At 35.9% G+C, this 19,026-nt stretch overlaps 1 protein-coding gene across 2 annotated transcripts in view; it reads left to right on the forward strand.

The window, feature by feature from the left end:
• tpst1 (tyrosylprotein sulfotransferase 1) overlaps positions 1-19,026 on the forward strand; it is a 59,679-nt gene that overhangs the window by 38,362 nt on the left and 2,291 nt on the right. For both annotated transcript variants that reach the window (XM_052106886.1, XM_052106885.1), the window contains exon 4: positions 17,878-17,937. In XM_052106886.1, coding sequence (XP_051962846.1) covers positions 17,878-17,910 — 33 coding nt within the window. In that variant the 3' untranslated portion in view covers positions 17,911-17,937. The remainder of the gene's footprint in view (positions 1-17,877; positions 17,938-19,026) is intronic.

A 19,026-nucleotide genomic window follows, 5' to 3' on the forward strand; every position in this document is an offset into this window, starting at 1 on the left:
AATCTGTATGTGAGCCATTACATCTCCACTTAGTTCTTCTGTGTCCTCAGATGATTTTCAAGCAGTGACTACATTTACGTGGACACCAGAAAGCGGGTTATTGCGAGAAAGCAGCATTCTGTTTGACCTTCACTGTATTAGCGACGCACTCTTTACACCTGTATAAATGTGGATCGATCAGTAAGCAGCTTCCTCCACAGCAAAGTAATTTCTCTGTAACGTTTGTGTAAATAACAAACATGGTATCATGGAAGAATTGTATTCCCTGTTGCTTCGCTTTATTTCCAGATATTCCAGAACAGTTGCTGTAATTGCTACCTTACCTTTCTATCATGACCTGCAGTGGAATTGCACTTCAATAATGGGGTTGGTTACCTTTTACGAAAAACTCCAGGATTCCCTCAACGTATGAGCGCATATACACGAACGCGAGAGACTGTTGATATTTTACAGTGGTGTTTATAAATTGGTATAGTTTATAGTGTATGTGTTTTTCCCACTGTTTTGTTGAATTGTTGTTGGGCTCCATCCTATGATGTTTGTTATTTGGTCTGTTCCACGCACATGCGCACTCCCCAAAAACCCATTAGAACACCATGTAGGTGTCCATGTAAAAACGTTACGTGTTTACATGGCCACATGAGCAGCTTTCTCAAGGAGAAACCTTGTTGTGTTTAACCACTTTCTCTTAATCCCTTAAACGTGTGAGGAAATATGCATTAACGTTTACATGACGTTTTAGAATGCCACTTTCTGCAAAAACCCTGGAATAAGACCTTCTGTTCATTGTTTTGAGATGTTTTTTTATTATTCGGTAGAGGCTTAAATGGATTGGATCTCAACGAATCAAAAGGATACAAGGGAAAAACACCTTTCATTGCATTTGAGAGACCAGTAATAAAGGTGAAATGAGCGTTCTTTATAAAGAACCAAACATTAATTGACACTCCATTGAATCCATCTTACTATCATCATGTCAATGATTCATGGTGCGCTGGTGGATATAGACCCAGCCTATTGCTGTCAAATCTTAATAAATGTGCTTTCTATTCCGAAGCAAGTTGGCCGATTGACCAGCCGTTCTGACATTAGCATTATTCCCCATTAATCTCACTCTGTTACAGGTAATTCCTCTCTAAAGAGAAGTTTACAGAATGTTGATATACTTATGATCTGAACGGCTTCTTCTCCATGATTCCTTGCACTTCAACACTAATGTTTACTGAGATAAATGACAAGACAATTTCAAGGCTAATTTGGTCTGTTTATGATGACAGTTTCAGAAAATGTCAGTGTTATGATTACTTGCACAAACATTCATTGATTTCTCAAAGTCAGTACATTTACATGAAGTCATAACCAAGCTTCAGTGGGTTTTTTGTAATCGAAGTCTGTCTTTGTCTGTCCAAGAATACATGATAGTGCATAATCAAATATTTGAAAGAAGGACGTTAAATACAACAGGTTAAATATAAGTCGCGTGGCACCTCTGTCTTTTCAGAACATGCATGTGCACAATGCCAAGGCCAATTGAAGTCTGATTAACAACATGCTGGATGAAACCATATTCATTATCTAGGTCTGTTAGTCCGACTTCGCAAAAAATCAGAATGATGCGATTTCCGTTTGAATAAAGCATTTGCATTTTTAAAAAGACAAATTATTGTTCTAGTCCAACTGAAATTGAACTTGTAGTGCACGTAAACGTACTGATTGATACATATTGATTGACAACTGATATGGGTTTTTCAATGGCTAATACCAGTAATTAGAGAGCTGGGAGGCCAATGGCTTATATGCGATTTCTAAATCTTCTGTTAGGACATAATTACAATATGTCCAAGTATCAGCCGATTTATTAGCTTGGCCAATTTATCAGTCTATCACTAATACATGCATGAGGAAACCTTGGCGCAAATAATGCTTCAGTGTGCCCCCTTTTCGCTCAGACTGTAAGTCTCATTGTCCATGTGAAGTTAATTTTTGATCTATTCTTACATCAGCAGTATTACACCACATTTGCTCACAGCTGCACTCCATTTGCAGCAGTTAATGATGAAATCATATGCTAAACCGTGGAAGAAAGGAGTATAAAAGCTGTTTAATGTCCCACAAGAGCCTTTAAGATTAATTAAAATGGCTCCAGGCTCTCCATATTCCTTTTGAGCAGACAAGGTTCGTGTTGCTGTTATTGCGAGTGCACAGTTGTGCCTGAGGGAAGCAATTTTTGATGTAGCACTGTCAACCTACCGTATAATGGATTTCATTTCACTCAGGTTCCTTTCTCTATTCAGCACACAGGCTTGGTGGTTTTGTCATTCACTAAGACATGATTGACATCAAGTCTCACTTGTTGGTGTTTTTCCGTGCTGAACAAAACACAATACTGAAGAAAATGGTAAAAGTGCTGACTGTTTGTTTTTTTATGCTACTTGAGCAGTGTACCACAGCCACAGTGAAGAGTATCTCTTTTTACCCCTGAAGATACATTTGTAAGGTTGGAAAGAGGAACTATCATGGTGTCTGTCTGACTTGGAGGGCTTTAGAAAAGCTATGTCAGTAGTTTTGTTCCAAAACCTAGTAAGCTGTCCACTGCCTACATTTGTTTTTTTACACCGGACTCATTTTGCGGAAGACACAACGCATTCTAACAACTGTTATAAACTATTATTTTCTATGAATGTATGCAGCACTCCGCCAGTTGCGACTCCAGAGGCTGATGAAAATTCTACAGCGCCACTCACATAGTTTTACCTGAAATTCTATCTAAACCTTTATAAAGTGGCAGATTATTTAATTAAGCCATGGCTAAAATTTGCATTGTGTATCTTTCATATATTTTCAGTTACAAGTACAGCTTTTCATTGACGGCTTGAATGAAGCCTATTTAAGGATACATGTATTTGCATAATAAACATCGACATTTTGCTAAATTGCACTGGTTTCAGACAATAATCTGATAACTCCTCAATGTCACTTTGTTCATTCTTGAAGAGGTGCAAAAACCTTTGTAACTTTAGTTTTTTACAGTGACTAGATTTACAGTTTTAGACTGCTACCTGCACTGCATCGACACGTCCTGTGTGCAATATCTGTGCTTGTCCTACCCACAACACGACTTCTTGTGTTTGAATCGCTTTAGGCATCGTACCAACCATCATAAATTCTTAATATCGACTGATTTGTAACACTACAAAGGCAACAACTTTGCAAACCAAACAAATAGGGAGACTTGACTCACGATTGATGTAAATTTTGATGTTAGCATGTTGCTAAGATTACATTGCAATACTCTAATAAGCATTAAAAATACATAGCACCCACAAATATTCTGTAATATAATCCACTTTTAATTACACTGAGCAATTTTTTTGTTGTTGGTACTTTTCATTATTAAACAAAAAAAAGTTAATTTACAATCAACATTTCTCTCTCCTTGTCCACCATTTTGGATTAAAGGAATATTCCGGGTTCAGTACAAGTTAAGCTCAATCGATAGAATTTGTGGCATAAAGTGAATTATGACAAAAAACGTATTTAGACTCATCCCTCATTTATTTAAACGGGTAATGGCATGTGGAATAAAATTTTCCTTGATCTTTTACATTGTCCTATAAAATATATACAAATATATTAATATTTACTGAATATTTAATATTTCTTTTATTTTATTTTTATATTTACTAATATTATAAGTGCACCTCAAGGAATCTCTTAAAATAATAATAAAAAAGGATGTCTCATTTTTTTAATAACACTATGCTGAAAATGCTGTCAAATGAGCTTAATTTGTACTAAACAAGGAACATTCCTTTACTTTTTTCACTCAACTTGTCACAATGCATTCTTAGATTGCCACCTCAGTAAAGGATACATGTGATGCTGCCTTAGAATTTGGTCAAAACAAGGTATTTGAAGGCCCAGGTTTACTTTGTTTTTCCGCATTTCGATTGGAGTGTGCCCAGTCGACCACATTGCCTTTTGAAATATATACCATTGACCCGGAGTACAGATGGACGCATTTGGCGCATGTATACTATGACTGCTTTGTGATACTCAACCTGACCTGTAGAGGACTGCACAGAGTTGTATCCTGTACAGAACATCTGCTCTGAAGAACATAGAAGAAGGAGGACAATAAATTGTTCAGCAAAATGGACAACTGATGTATAACTTGGCTTTTAGGGGGCAACTTGCTTAAATTTGAACAGCCTTTGTGTCAAGAGAGCACCTAAGAAGCTCACAAGGTTTTGGACCCAAGCAAGTGTCTAGGATGGATTTTTATCCTTGGAAAATACATAGTACATCATTGGTTGCATTGACATAGTTGGGCAGTGTTCGCTGACCTCATCTTAATCCTGGCTGCCCTACTTTCTACGGCAAGATGTTGATTGTAACAGAATGTCTTAAAATCTAATCCAAAATCCAGTTCGCAATACTGCATCTCTGCTATGACAATGCCAAAGCTTTTCTCCAAACTTTCTGAAATGCATTTGGAGAAGAGTAGATAATGCAAGCTGACTATGGGTTGACATCAACCTTGAACTAGAGAACCTCAATGAGATTCTACTGTGCAGTCATGCTCTACTTGCTGTGACAGTTATTCCCTCCTGCCCACACAGAGAAGATTCCTTTTAATTGGAGCAATTATTTCAATTTTTTTACTTATCACTCTCAGCCATTCAATTGGCACAAAATCTCTGTCGGTTCCATATGTTTTTCTTGTAGAATTAAACACATGCCTTTCTTCTCTTTGAAACTCTTCAAAATCGTGACTAGTTCAAAAAGAATGATCATTAAACTGACTAATTCTTAGAAGCTGTAAAAATTTCAGCCCACATGGTCATGAATGTTTGATGTCAAAAATGGAGTGGAGACCTTTTATTGTATTTCATCTTGCATGCATTTGTTTGTATGGTATTAACTCACACTTTTGCCTACACCCTACAGTCTAGATTCCATTCAGTGTTATTCAGAAAATGTTTTAGTCACTCTCCGTCTATATCAGCCAGATATATATGTGTGAGAAAGAAAATAAGAGCGCATCACATCTGCAGCGTATTAATGTGTATTTCCCCTGGATCAAACACAGCTGTGCGGATCCCTCGTAAAGCTTCCTCACTCCCTCCTTCTACATGGAGTACAACACACACACAGCAGCGAAGACCTAAGATCTGCGCACAAGGTGTATGATGCAGACAAGGCGTTACACTGAGCATGTGCAAAAAAACTTGTGAACAGTGCTGCACTGATTTTGGTGTTTGCGACGCGAGCTGAATTTGAGTAGTCAAAGAATACAAACCATATGCCTTGCTTTTGAACATCCATTAAACTCGGGCTTCTCAGCATATCAAGTATTGCAGGAGTCTTCAACTATTTTCAGGCCAAGGACCCCTTGCGGATGGAGAGACGGAGCAGGGTCACCCTGTTACATGTTATATAAAACTCAGTGTTGAATTTTAAGCCTGGACTGCAATAACATTTGTGTAATACCATATTATTGTATCTGTACATAATTTATGATGCTTACATTGCAAAGCCATTCAAATAATCATTCATTTACAGAACTTTAACTTTAGATTTGGATGAAGAGATGTTCTCTGTGTTAGAGAAACTTTTTAGTTTTGTCCTGAAGTCAAATACTTTGTTTCCTCACAGTGACTGTCTGTCTTTAATTGAGTCAGCTTTACAGTAGGTACAGTAGGTTTTTTTCACAAGATGTCCTTGTTGTAAGAAGGCCAGTGTGGAGTTTTTTTATACACTCTGAATACACATCCTCCTGAGATTTCTCTACTGTATCTCAATAGAATTGCAAATTGCTCAGAAGTCACAAGGCTCTCGATAGCATTCTAAGCAAGGTTTCCTTGGTAACAGGGCTGAACTGCAAGACTGTAGCTCATCAGAGAAAAAGCTGCAATGTTGCTCAGTCATGGCGGTGTTCTGTAAGAGAGACATCATGAGTCCAGAGATGGGGGTGGATTTCAGGTCTGGTAAGGGCTGATGGCTTTTGCAGCTGGCTGTTCTGCCCTAACGTGTGTTACCAAAAGGATTTGCAAGAAAAACAGTTGTTTACTCTCTGAAATATAATGCAACAGTTTGGTTCCCAAAGTAAAAATCCCATACATTTCTTCCACAGGGGAAATTATTTTAAACAATTACTGAAAGGACTTTAATATTGTTGCTCCTATCGCAGTTTGCCACCGGTTCTGACCCGAAAGCAAATCTTCATGGTCCTGTTCAAGCTGGCAACCTGCACCAAGTAGTAGGGTAAACTTTCAGTCTTAGTGTAAGGACCATCCATCGATGTGTATATGAGGTGTGCACAGCTATTAAAGAAAAATATATGTGGCGTAATATCAGTGTTTACATATATGATACATTTCTGATATTCAATAGACTATTTTGAGCAATCATCTAAAGCATTGCCATCACAACTGCATTATGTCCCACATATTGTCCAGCAACTTTTAAGGACCAACTGAACTTTAGCATCATAATGCAATTTACATTTTCTGCAGAAGCTCAGTAAAGGTAAAGAGGGTTAAATTTTAAATATTTAAAAGTTTTAAAATGTTCAAAACCTTGTTTTCTGAAAGTGAACTCAGCATTGGACAAATAGTTCTGATAATTTTTAGTCTTGAAAAAAGTGTAGAACATTCTGAGAATGTAATTCAGCTGACTTTTTTCATCTATATAACAGGGTAAGGCTAATTTAAGTTTGTATAAAGAAAAAGCAATTATATAGGCCTAACAATATAATTGATTCATTTGGTAATTATTTGTTTAATTTAATGCCTTATTTGTTTGGTGATTTATTTTATTTAATACAGGGAATTCTGCCGGCATCTGTTCAAAAGTAAACTAAACAATAACTTTATAGAATTGGGCTGTTAGTGTTCCAAAAAAGCACATTGAAGCTTTTCTCCTTGCATTGTGTATTTATTTTTAATTTAAAACATCTTCGTGCACAGAAATGATATGATTTTTGTATTGTGGGCTAATTCCATGACTGCCGTCTATTATATTGAATGGTGTGGAAAAGTAACTTCAATAAATAAACGGATGGCTACCACGATTAAATTAATCGTAAAAAGTGGCCATTCATTTGTTCTCCATGCACTTGTCGATGGCAGGTGCGTGATACGAGATATTGGTGTTGGCACTTCTGGAAGTGTCATGATGCAGATGTATTTGCAGCATCAGATCAGGTATGCCGTTGAGACCAATCCATAATGGTGCGAGTAATGCTTCACATACGTTAAATTGGCTTTCAATTATGTATACCTTGTCGTCATGATTAACACAGGTAAGATTGGGGTAATTTCTGTCATGTGACACTATATTTTTGCATTAATGGCAAGTTTCTAAACCAGTTTTTCAGGACATTTGAAGTATCGACAGAGCTAGAGTTAAACAGAAAAATATTATGTCGAATTTTAGCAATTATTTGCGTATCTATCGGCTATAACTGTAAACGTTTTGATGCGCTACACCTTTTGTCGCAAAGAAAAACCCTTGTATGGAAACAGTTAATGAATGAAACACGACGCAGGTGTTTCGAGATGTGTTTATAAAATATTTAGTTCTTTTCAACTTTAATTGGTGTCTAAAAATGTGGTGATCCTGCTCGAGATGCTGAAAGAAAAACAAAAACATGAACTTCAGCGCAAAGACACCCGTCCAGTGCCTGTTAACTGTATACAGAAGAAAAACGGAACCAAACCCGACTGGAAAACCTGACGGTTTGTCAGATCGAAGGCCCCTGTAGCACATGTAAAATAATCGAATAGTAATATTGGTATTTGAATAAATGGCATGTAGAATGGTTAGCCAGTTGATGACTATCTGTGAACATCCCTACTCTAAAACTACTTCTATATTTGTATATAACTAAATATTTTGCAATACAGTTTAACTATACTGTTTCTATATATGTAATCAACAACTTTAAATCAATAGTTTTATATTTTTTATTAATATTTGTTAATTAAATTAATTGTTATTAATTTGACTACGTCAATTGCAATACTTCATGGGATTGTAGTTCAGAAATATTTTAAGTACACAGCCTTGTACCCTTGTCTTTTTGTCCAATTTTCCCTATAACTTTTGCTTCAAATCAAACTTCAGAGAATTCTCTTCCCTTTTAAGCACTCTTAATAACTGCTTGCATAAGGGCCCTTTCAAGAACCCTGTTTCTGCATTAAAACAGCACTCCCCGGTTATTGAAACTACTAGGCTGTTTGTGGCACTGCAGCAACTTTCAAATGAGGCTTTCGAACGAAACACCACCCATTCTCAATGTCAGTGAGAATGCTCATGTCCTTTGATTAATTAAACTCAGAACTAATTTCTCTTGGCAGTAATGCGCAATTCCTACAATTAAGTACTGGGGCTTAACTAGATGGTAATATTGATCTGACTACTTTGGCATAATGAAGGTAGTACTATTACATGTCTAATTCCTTACTCTTTAGTGTAAATAAAGTGGTTACCAGTATGCAATGCTGTCATGGGACAAGGATCACAAAGTCATACTGACTCATTGTTTAATGTATCCATGATTTTGTTTGATTAACATGTTTTACTAGGTCACAGTAATCTTGACCTGTGTGTTTCTGTCATGAGTAAACAAGAAATACCACACAGAGACAGAAACATCTGCTGCCTATCAACTGCTTCCACGATCATGCCATGTATTGTCCTAGTTGTTGGTGGCTTTTTCTTTTCAATGTTTTATATGCTTTGTTGTTCAGATAATTTTTTGGGTATTAAAGGTGATCCATAAAACTCTATAGAACAGTTGTAACATGAGGCGGGATGTATGTAGTTCAGCGACATTATATTGTCAAAGCATCTGCGAGTTTCAGTTGTGCTTGACACTCTGGGTCTTTCTGGTAACAATGTTTTTTTTAGCTGTAGTAGGTCTCTTGTAGGAGTTCTCTGTAGTGGGTCTCATATGAATTAGTACATTTTTGAATCCTGTCCAAAGCCACAATCGATGCCTATTAAGTGGCTTTGCAACTTCATGATTCATGTTGAGAAATTGATATTAAGATCAATATGTTCTCTGTCTCAATAGTGCTGCTAGTGACACTGTGGAAACAGTTGTGCTTAACTGGATTGTAATTTGAGAGAATTTGTTATTTATTTATTTCCCCTTAAACAAGAGAGAGATCATGCGGATGAATGGGTTGTTCAATGTTGATTCAGTATTGGCACTTTCAGTAACAACATTAAAAATAACAATAATTATTACATTGTACTTTTAATTGATAATTATTTAATGCTGATTCAAATAATTGATCATGCCTTGAAACATGGATTTGGACTTTGATTGATTAATGTATTTTCACATTATATTTGTACACGTGCTACTGATATATTAAATATTTTAAAATGTTTATTTACTTATCAAAGAAAAAGTGAACCTAAAATGAAAATTTGGAACACAACAGATATTTTGAAGACTGTCCATGCTGTTATCTTGCAAGTTGTGCCAGGTTGACATCAGTGATGTGAAGCTTCATTGTTTCTCGCATGTCAAACATGCTGCGATTCGTATTGTTTTAATTAACCTGCGTGGATTTGTATTTTTGCTTTGCTATATACCGTTTAATTTCATTTCATTTCATTTAAACTGACTGATCTCAGTTCAGGAGACTCTGGAGTGCTGTCTGTAAAGTTGAGGTATTGAGTCATGTGATCAAACAACATGGCATCGCTCACAGATGAGTTTTTCTTTGGGAGAAACAGCAACAAAACAACATCTGGTTGGAAACCTAATTAAGCTTTTACATTGAAACCTATTTCAGTCAAACGATTAGAGTCTCTTTCTATTGACCACTTTTATTGCACATTTTTCATCTTTATGGAGCTTGACCCTTCCCAGTCCCCATTTATTGTTGTTGCAAGTAAAATAGCACTCAAATAGGAAAATATAAATATCTATGTTTTCGGTTTTTCGAAGAAAGAAAATCACATGGGTTTGAGTGAGAAAATAACTTGTTTCCCAATGTTGTAGCTAGTCTATAATAATCTGCTATTAATGCTCTTCCCTGCATGCCTTGTGGTAGTAAAGAGCAGCTCAAGTTAAGAATAGGTGTGAAAGAGTCATAACTCAGGGGGCTTGATGTGTCTCCTAACACACTGAGTCAGCACTGTCGCCCTGCATTTAATTCATCTTTGATGAATAGTTTTTTGCCGTTTGTGTTCTATGGAACAGTGAGCACCAGCGCTTTGGTGGTTTCTGCCATGCTTCGCTGCACCTCTCGTCAGAGGCTACAGCAGATGATGTTGGATGTGGCAGTGCAAAAAAAACCCAGTGCTGGGAGATCAGGGACAGCAGCTCACCACTGAGGCAGAGAATATATCTGTCAACATAACAGTCTACTCACCACCTCTTTTAATGTCACTGCTGACAGTACTCTTAACTACTGAAAGGGATTAACTAGATCACCCTACAGTGCCTAGACTATTAGCTCTTTTAAAAAAGCAGAAACTATTATTACCACCTTTTACATAGTTAGTAATTCTTAAAGGTGCACTCAATCATTTATTCCTCATTAAAAAAAGTTTAACTTCTAAAGACAGGAATTTTAATTTTAGATGTTCTAAATGTTAGAATTCACGACCACTCACACTAAAATGAAGACTCCAGTCATATCAGTAACCTTATAAAAGCTGTTTTATTCTACATGGAGACACACATGGGGGCTGCCGTGTTAGATTCACATGACCAGCCGAATACTACTCGCTTAATCTCAGTAACTGTCCTGTTATTTGATACTTTTGCTCATTGATTAAAATAATCATGGCTGACTGTGAATACTACATTTCTTCCATAGCATCTGAAACTAAAATCTACTGATTTTAAAAGATGCTGCATCTAGGCCGCTGGTGTCAGAGTAAGTTCAAGATGAAACAAAGACAAAAGTTACTGAGTGCACCTTTAAGACTAGTGTTGTAACAATACCAAAATTTCAGTAATCGTTACCGATACAGTACAATAAAAAAAATAAAAAAATAGGTAATATGCTATTAAACAACCCTTTAGACTATGAAAATGTTAAATTTCAATGTAAATAATCCATTAAAATAAAATAATGTTTATTTTGAGTGTGTTTATTTAAAAGTGGAGTAAGCGATTCCTGAGAAGACTGATGATATTTGAACTCAACAGCCAAACAAACACACCCCTCCCTTCAGAAGCCCCCCCAATTCATGCAATAGTGTTTTGTGGATCAGTCCGATCTCCTTTGCTTATTTTACCATTGTCAGAGCCAGGGGTGTGCACAAACACAGAACGGTCAGCTAGCGGACCATGAAGAGATATTCACAGAATTTGACAGTGTATTGGATTAAAATGATATTGGACTCTACCTTTAAGTAAACATTGCTTCAAGTTTTATTTTTTTTTAAATTCCAAATTTTGATTCAATTTAATTTAATTAAAATACTGAAAACTTAAATTCAGTACAACAGTGCTTTTGCTTGTGATATATAGGTTCAACATAATAATAATAATAATAATAATAATAATAATAATAATAATAATAAAATGCATTCTATGATCTTTCACACTTTTGGACGTTGGTAATACAGTATTTAATTTAATTTAATTTAATTTAATTTAATTTAATTTAATTTAATTTAATTTAATTTAATTAATTTAATTTGACCAATTGTCACACATTATACATACATTTCTGCATATACATGGTGAAATTATTTATTTTTCACATATCTCAGCTAAGCTGGGGTCAGAGTGCAGGGTCAGCCATGATACGGCGCCCCTGGAGCAGATAGGTTCAAGGGCCTTGCTCAAGGGCCCAACAGTGGTGTCTTGGTGGTGTTGGGGCTTGAACCCACGACCTTCTGATCAGTAACCCAGAGCCTTAACCGCTGAGCCACCATAGTATGTAATTATTATAGTTTGGTCATTTAATCGCACAATGCTGCGATTTAATTATATAGTCTGCAGGCACTGCATGCATCACAGTGAATGAGCACTCTGTCATTACAACAATAATCACAGAGCGGGATGCTTATAAAATTAGGTGTTTTGAGCATACGAGTGGCTTGATACTTTCACTTTGCAGTGCGCAGTACATGCAAACTGTATATTTATTTAATTAAATCACATACATTTGTGTTTTTATTACTCAAACCTTTAAAACATCTTTTGTGTTCCGCATAAGAAAGAAGTAATTTGGGTTTGGAACGACATAAGGGTGAGTAAATTATTACAGAATTTACATTTGAGGGTGAACTATTCTTTGAACTTTGTTATTGCTACTTAGTTTTTTTTTGTGTTTCATTGTAATTGGACATTATTTGGCCATTTTTACATTATTGTGAAATAAATTTTTCGCATTCAGTGTATTTATAGAAGGCAAACCTACTGTACTCTTCAGTAACCAAACTCCACTGATAGCTTCTGGGGCTCAATGTAAACATTCCAGTGGAGCGAGGAGTCAGCTTCACCTGCTGAGCTGCACAGTTAGTTTTTCCATATGAGCCGTCTCCCCTGAGCTCATGAGCTGTGAGGATTTGAAGAATTTTGCACAGATACGAAGGTGTCAATCAAACCAACACTCCATTGCCCACAGGCTTATATCAGTTGTATTCTCATAACTCAAAAGTTCTTGTTTGAACCATTTGTCCCGTTACTGCAGCAATGAAAAATTCAATGATGTGAGAGAGAACCAAAAAAATGTTTTGAGATCATTGATGACTCATTTTGCATGTCACTGCTGTTATATGTCTCAGAGAGATTTGGAAACCACATATGTCACTTTCAGGCAACGCTGACCCGGTTGTCGGACTTCCTGTTTTGTGAATGAGTGCGTGGGGACCTCAAAGATGTTATTCTCCAACCATCAAAGGGATGCACTGCAAAAAATGATTTTCTAGACAAGTATTTTTGTCTTGTATTCCTGTCAAATTATCTAAACTTTCTTAAAACACGATTTATTTACTTGTCAAGCAAAATGGGATAAGATATTAAGACTTGTTTTAAGATAAATCTAACTAAATTTAGTGAACTTTAGACTCAAAACAAGAAAAAAATCTGCCAATGGGATAAGCAAAATAAACTTGTTTTCCTTTTAAAATAAGTTTATTTTGCTTACCACATTGGCAGATTTTTTTTCTTGTTTTGAGTCTAAAGTTCACTAAATTTAGTTAGATTTATCTTAAAACAAGACTTAATATCTTATCCCATTTTGCTTGACAAGTAAATAAATCGTGTTTTAAGAAAGTTTAGATAATTTGACAGGAATACAAGACAAAAATACTTGTCAAGAAAATAATTTTTTGCAGTGTGGGTCACTATTGTCGACTAGTTGACTAGTCATTCAACAACAGATGACAACCAAGTTGATTAGTGAGGCTGAAACGATTAGATTGTTATTGACAACGTCGACAATAAGAAATTGTCTACAAAAATGTTCATTGTCGAAAAGTCGTTTGATCACATTTAACGTAACATCATATGAAATTCGAATGATGATGCAGGAGAGCAGCACAGCAGCTCGTGCCTGATTGAGGAGAGAAAGAAAACAGCTCACAGTCCAGATACACTCTAAACTTTCAAACAGCGTAAGGTGATGTAGATTGCAAAGTATGAGGGAGTTATACTACAAAAATACAAAATAAGAAAATGCAGAATTGTCTTCCTGACGCGAAATAAAGCGAAGCTGGATCTGGCATTCCGCTTGAGGAAAACTTGCCTGTCAGAGCGTCTAAAAATGGAACAGCCTGGCATTATTCGTTAAATGCATCTTTCATTGAAGTTCAAATAATAAGAAAGGGGGTTGTGTAAATAAGCTCAAACTCTGAAACTGGCATTTCTCTGTGTGGTCAGAGCCGCTTATATGAGTTGTGTAAAAACAGAGCGAGAGAGTTTCAATCTTCTGCCGGCTGATAAACCCTCTCACGCACTCGCTGCAGCTAGATTTTAACATGATGGCTCACGACAAAGTGAGTTATAATATGTGTCACGTGTGTATATTGGAGTGAAGAAAATCTACAATACGCAGCTCTGTTAAGACGAGAGAGTTTGTTTTTTTGTGAGTTAAAGATGGGTCGAAGTGAACAAAAAGGTGAGTGTGTAGTCTTAGCCCAATATACAATGGTCTTTTTTGGTTTGTTTTCCAATATAAATATCTAAACCTCATTACGTACATTTACTTTAGGAGCTATACTCCAGGAGAATTTTTTTTTTAGAGAATGTTGAATATAATATTTCATATATATTTCATATTTTAGAATATCAAAAAATTCTTAAAACAAGATACATTTACCTGAGAAACAATATATAAGAAATTTAGACTTGCTTTCAAAGAATATATATTGAATACAAGTATATTGTTTCTTTATTGCACTGGCAAAAATATGAAAAACACACTTTCTTTCCTCATGGGAGTCCTCTTTTTAAAGAAGGAATACAATTTTGTGAGTGAGGGAAACAGTCTTGGATGAGTGAAAGATTGTTTCAAAATGGAACCCTGTCACATGGGAAACATGCATGCCTTTTGTGTTGCAAATAAATTCCAGTCGGGCTCTCAACCACAAGCTTGGCTAGACAACTCAACCCAAAAGAACCCCATCCAAGCTCCAATCCCTCTACACCCACCCGCTGAACCCCACCTCTTGACTCACTAGTGATACTAGATCTCTTTAACCGGCGCCCAGAGACTCCACTCAGTAATTTGGGTCTGAAGTCTTGCGCAACCATCATATCCCATATGGCTTACGGACATTACTCTATGATCCTGACTAATGCTGGTCAATATAGTGAATATTCACAAATCACAATTTATTCATGATTATTTTGCTGACAATATAAAATTAAGGTTCAATGATTTGTTTGCATCATCACATAAAAATGTTCACAGTAGTCTTCAGTTGATTTCCATGCATGAAGTATTTTTTGTAAAAAAAAAGTGTTGATAAACGTATTTTAATTAAGGTTGGGATCAATGCCTTTTTCACGAATCAGTAATCAGAAGATTTTCCTGATGTTTATCAATATATAGAATACAGAAATCTTTATATTATTGTGTGGAACTAATTGGGAGTGCTGTTTAATATGTAAAGAAACCTTTAACTACACATTACTTCAATATAAATGTATAGCTTATTAAGAAACACTTTATTAATTACTAGTATACTGTATAATGTAGCAGAAAAATTAACAGTAATTCCAGTCTTCAGTAGAAAAGAAACCAGTGTTTTATTTTTGCCTTTTTTTTCCCCCAAAATGTTTCAATTTGATTCTGGACTTTAAATGATTCAGATCTCTTTTTTTGTTCAATTTATTTGTAAGACATCAGTCCACTTTTCATTCACACAGTTATTTTTTGGAACCCATTCAACTTAAATATTATTATAAATTGTAAACAAATTCTAATGATGACAATAACAATAATAATAATTTGTTATTAATATTATTATTATTATTGACTTCTTGCAACAGTAATATATTTAAATCATGCACTTTTTAAACCCTCATGCTTTTATTTTGACATTTTAAACTCTCCAGGAAGTCCTGTATGTGTCTGTTTGTAGGCAAGTTCACAGTAGTTTAATTGAGTTCTTATTCATCTCTGGTGCCGTTCTAAATGCATATTATATGTGAACCGAATTATTAAGCATCTACATCTGAGATGCTGTTCTTGAGTAGCGCTCAAATATTGCACACCGGTGTGAAGGCTAAAAATAGCCGCAAGTGCATCACCAGCCTCTGCATGAGTTTGTGTCAACAGAGCAGCACCATTCACTAACACGTTGGCGCTGCGCATACTATATATTTACTTAATAAACACAGCCTTTTGTGATTCACAGAGCTATCATATGAACTGCTTTAATGGTGTTTTTATAGTTCTTTTATGTCATTTTTGGAGCTTGACAGTAACGGACATGACTAACACACAGTATCGGATTTAAATCTGGTTCATTGGACCGATATATATTTTATGACATGCCTTATGTATTGTTATTAGGGCCAAGTATTCAGACAGATTTCCTGATTCGATTTTGATTCATAAGCTCTTATAAGGTATATTTCAGTTATAATGTCCATTTTGGTTACATATGAAATAAATGATCTCCCAGTTAATGCTGTTAATTATACAACGGACCTTCTAACTTTGTACATTACAAAAAATATTTAAAATATTTTATTTTATCATTAGCATTTCATCATTTTGGTCACATTTCAATGCAGGTGAAATCTGAAAATTTACCACAGACATTTTTTGTCATATAGTGAGTGAAATTTGATCACAAATGCAAATGTGATTTACTCTTATCGTAGCGGGATGCGCATAGATTAAAAGATCGATCTTTGCATTTTAAGAATCGATATCAGGATTGTTCAAATGATCTTCACAATAAATCAGAAAATCTATATTTTTTTTATCTAGCTCTAATTGTTATATTTGGTGCATCGATAAATACAACTTAAATACTCATATTTCTTTGCATTTCTATGCATTTATTTAATTAAAAACACACCTAGATTAATTAACTTATGTAGATTAACTAAAGTGTATTTTCCTCTTGCATTAAACATTTTGAATCTACTTTGCAACAATGGTTTTTTGGCCAAAATGATGGTTCTTTTGATTGGAAAATAAAACACTCTCTTAATTTATTTCGAAGAAGAGACATACATATTGAAATATTTCATCAAAAGGCTGAAAATGTTGAGGACAGCCTACTCCTGACCAACTGGAAATGGGGCAGGAGGAGGTAATTTATAAGAAAGAGACTTTTGTACGGCTCTAATAACTCACTTCCCAGTTGCAGCTCCTCTACTGGAAAGTCAAGAATGAGACAGTGCTTCAGGTTTCTCAGTCTAGAACTACAACATCGGGAAGTGTTTTGAAATAGTGGGTTCACCGTCAGTTGATTGGCTCCTCCTTGGGTCACCACTTCGTTCCTTTGTGCGCACACACAGATACACATTCACGCTTCTCAGCAAGTTCCACATTCCCAGTTTCGTAAGCTTAGAAGGCTAGGAAATGAGATCAGCTGGATAGGTCTTAATTGGAGATTTTTGGTACTGTCCTCTCTGCCCCCTTTGGTTGAACTTAAATGCTTTCTGGAGCAGACATGATGGCTAGTTCTCATATCACCGTAAACAACATTCCGTCTGTCTCTCTTGGCTTTTTATTTTTTCTTTCTCTCCTGATCTTTCACTCTTTTGTCCCTGTCTCTGATGCCTGAATCGGTTCTGTGAATTTTGTGAAGTCAGACACCCTGGGAATTGACACACAATATCCTCCAAGCAGCGCAAGAGAGTGTTTCACATAAGAGGAGTCTGTTATCTTCACAGAGCCTCCATAGCCTGCATGCACAGCTTTTCATTTGGCCATTCCTGCTGTCTGGAGACATAAAAAAAAATATGCCTGACTTAAGTATACAGAGACTTAAACGATTAAGTGTAAAATATTTTTGCGATATAGCGCCCCTCTCTGGACCCGCTGGCGGGTCCATATAAGTTTGGAAACAATGGAGTTACTTGTGATTCAAAACTGGTGTGACTAAATAATTGCTCTGAGTAAACATGTGGAGTTTCACTCTTAACAGCTTTTATATTCTGTGTGTCTCATTCTTTGTCTTGTGTGAGCTGCTCCCCCTTCCCCCAAATTGAACCTATGTTTAATCCGTTCCATGGGGAATCCAAACTATATGGTAACTTCACTGAAGAAATCCTCAGAACAATACAAATACACGGGAAACTGTATTCATTCCAGCATTTCAATGCACTCAACTGTACAGTATTTTGTCCAAACATAGAGAAAATGACCTCCTATTTGAGATGAAATGATTTCTTGGATGTGTAACAAATGTTTCTCTTCTAAACAGATTCAGAAAACAGAAAACTCAAACCCAAGATAGGAGGAGAAGAAGACTTTACCCGTAGACGTGAGTTGCTATTATGTTACAAAATATGTTTTGTATCATATGATAAGGTTATGGCTGAACTTTCATGAAATAATATTTTGCCACCTCAGGCACAAAATTTGAAAGTTATGATTTGAGGAACAGTGCCGATTGTTTTTTTTTTTCAATATGTGTTATGGCAAAGTGACACCATAACAAAATACTGATAATGTAAATTTAAATAGACAGTGAATGCATATTTTATTTACAATAAAAGCTTAAAGGGGTCATGACATGGGTTTTTTTATTGTATTATTATGTTCCCTTAGGTGCAATTATAGTATTAATATATTTTTTTTTAAGAAAAACTTTTAAAATCTAGTGATTTATGACCTTTTCCCACCCTGTTTCTCATCCTCTGATTCAAACAGTCTGTTTTGGGGGCGTTTTCCATTTAAGACTTCAGTGTTAACGCCCACTGTTATGATTGGCTAACGTCAGTGCCTATGTATCAATTATTGACGCTCCCAGCCAGAACAATATGCAAGTAAACTAAGTAAAAACACTGTGATTATTCATAATGAATGAAATTGCGCTTTAAAAAGTAGTTTAAAGTTTAAAATAGATTACTTACAGTTTGCGTCGTCGTTGTTCCCAGAATAGTCGGCACGGACTTATCTTTGAGCAACAGTTTTCTGGCAAAGCCAGCATCATATTGAGATTTGTTCTCAAAACAGTCATCCTTAAAATGTACAGAACAAACGCTTAAGTTAACACTGCCGTGACTGGGTCAGTCCGCAAAAAATAAACTGCATCCATTTTTCCCTGACGTCTGGATCTTTCGGCAGCTTATTCAGAGGTTTTGTTTGACCACAGCCAGGAACAGCACATCTGTGTGGCATCGTAATTTTCCTGTGCACAAGTAGTCTCTGTCAGAGCTCGCTGTCCATCGACTGAACACTTGTGAGGCGCACGGCGATACTGAAATGAGCGTAGTCTTGCGCTTATAAGCGTAGTTATCTTGTGCTGGAGGCGGTCATATGCAAACGCTGTTACGTCACTTCTAACCGACACGTCACTTCTAACCATGAATCCAGAACGAGCTGTATTTTGAGCTTGATTAAATAAATG

Source organism: Xyrauchen texanus, chromosome 36 (assembly GCF_025860055.1).
Source record: "Xyrauchen texanus isolate HMW12.3.18 chromosome 36, RBS_HiC_50CHRs, whole genome shotgun sequence".
NCBI classification, from domain to species: domain Eukaryota; kingdom Metazoa; phylum Chordata; class Actinopteri; order Cypriniformes; family Catostomidae; genus Xyrauchen; species Xyrauchen texanus.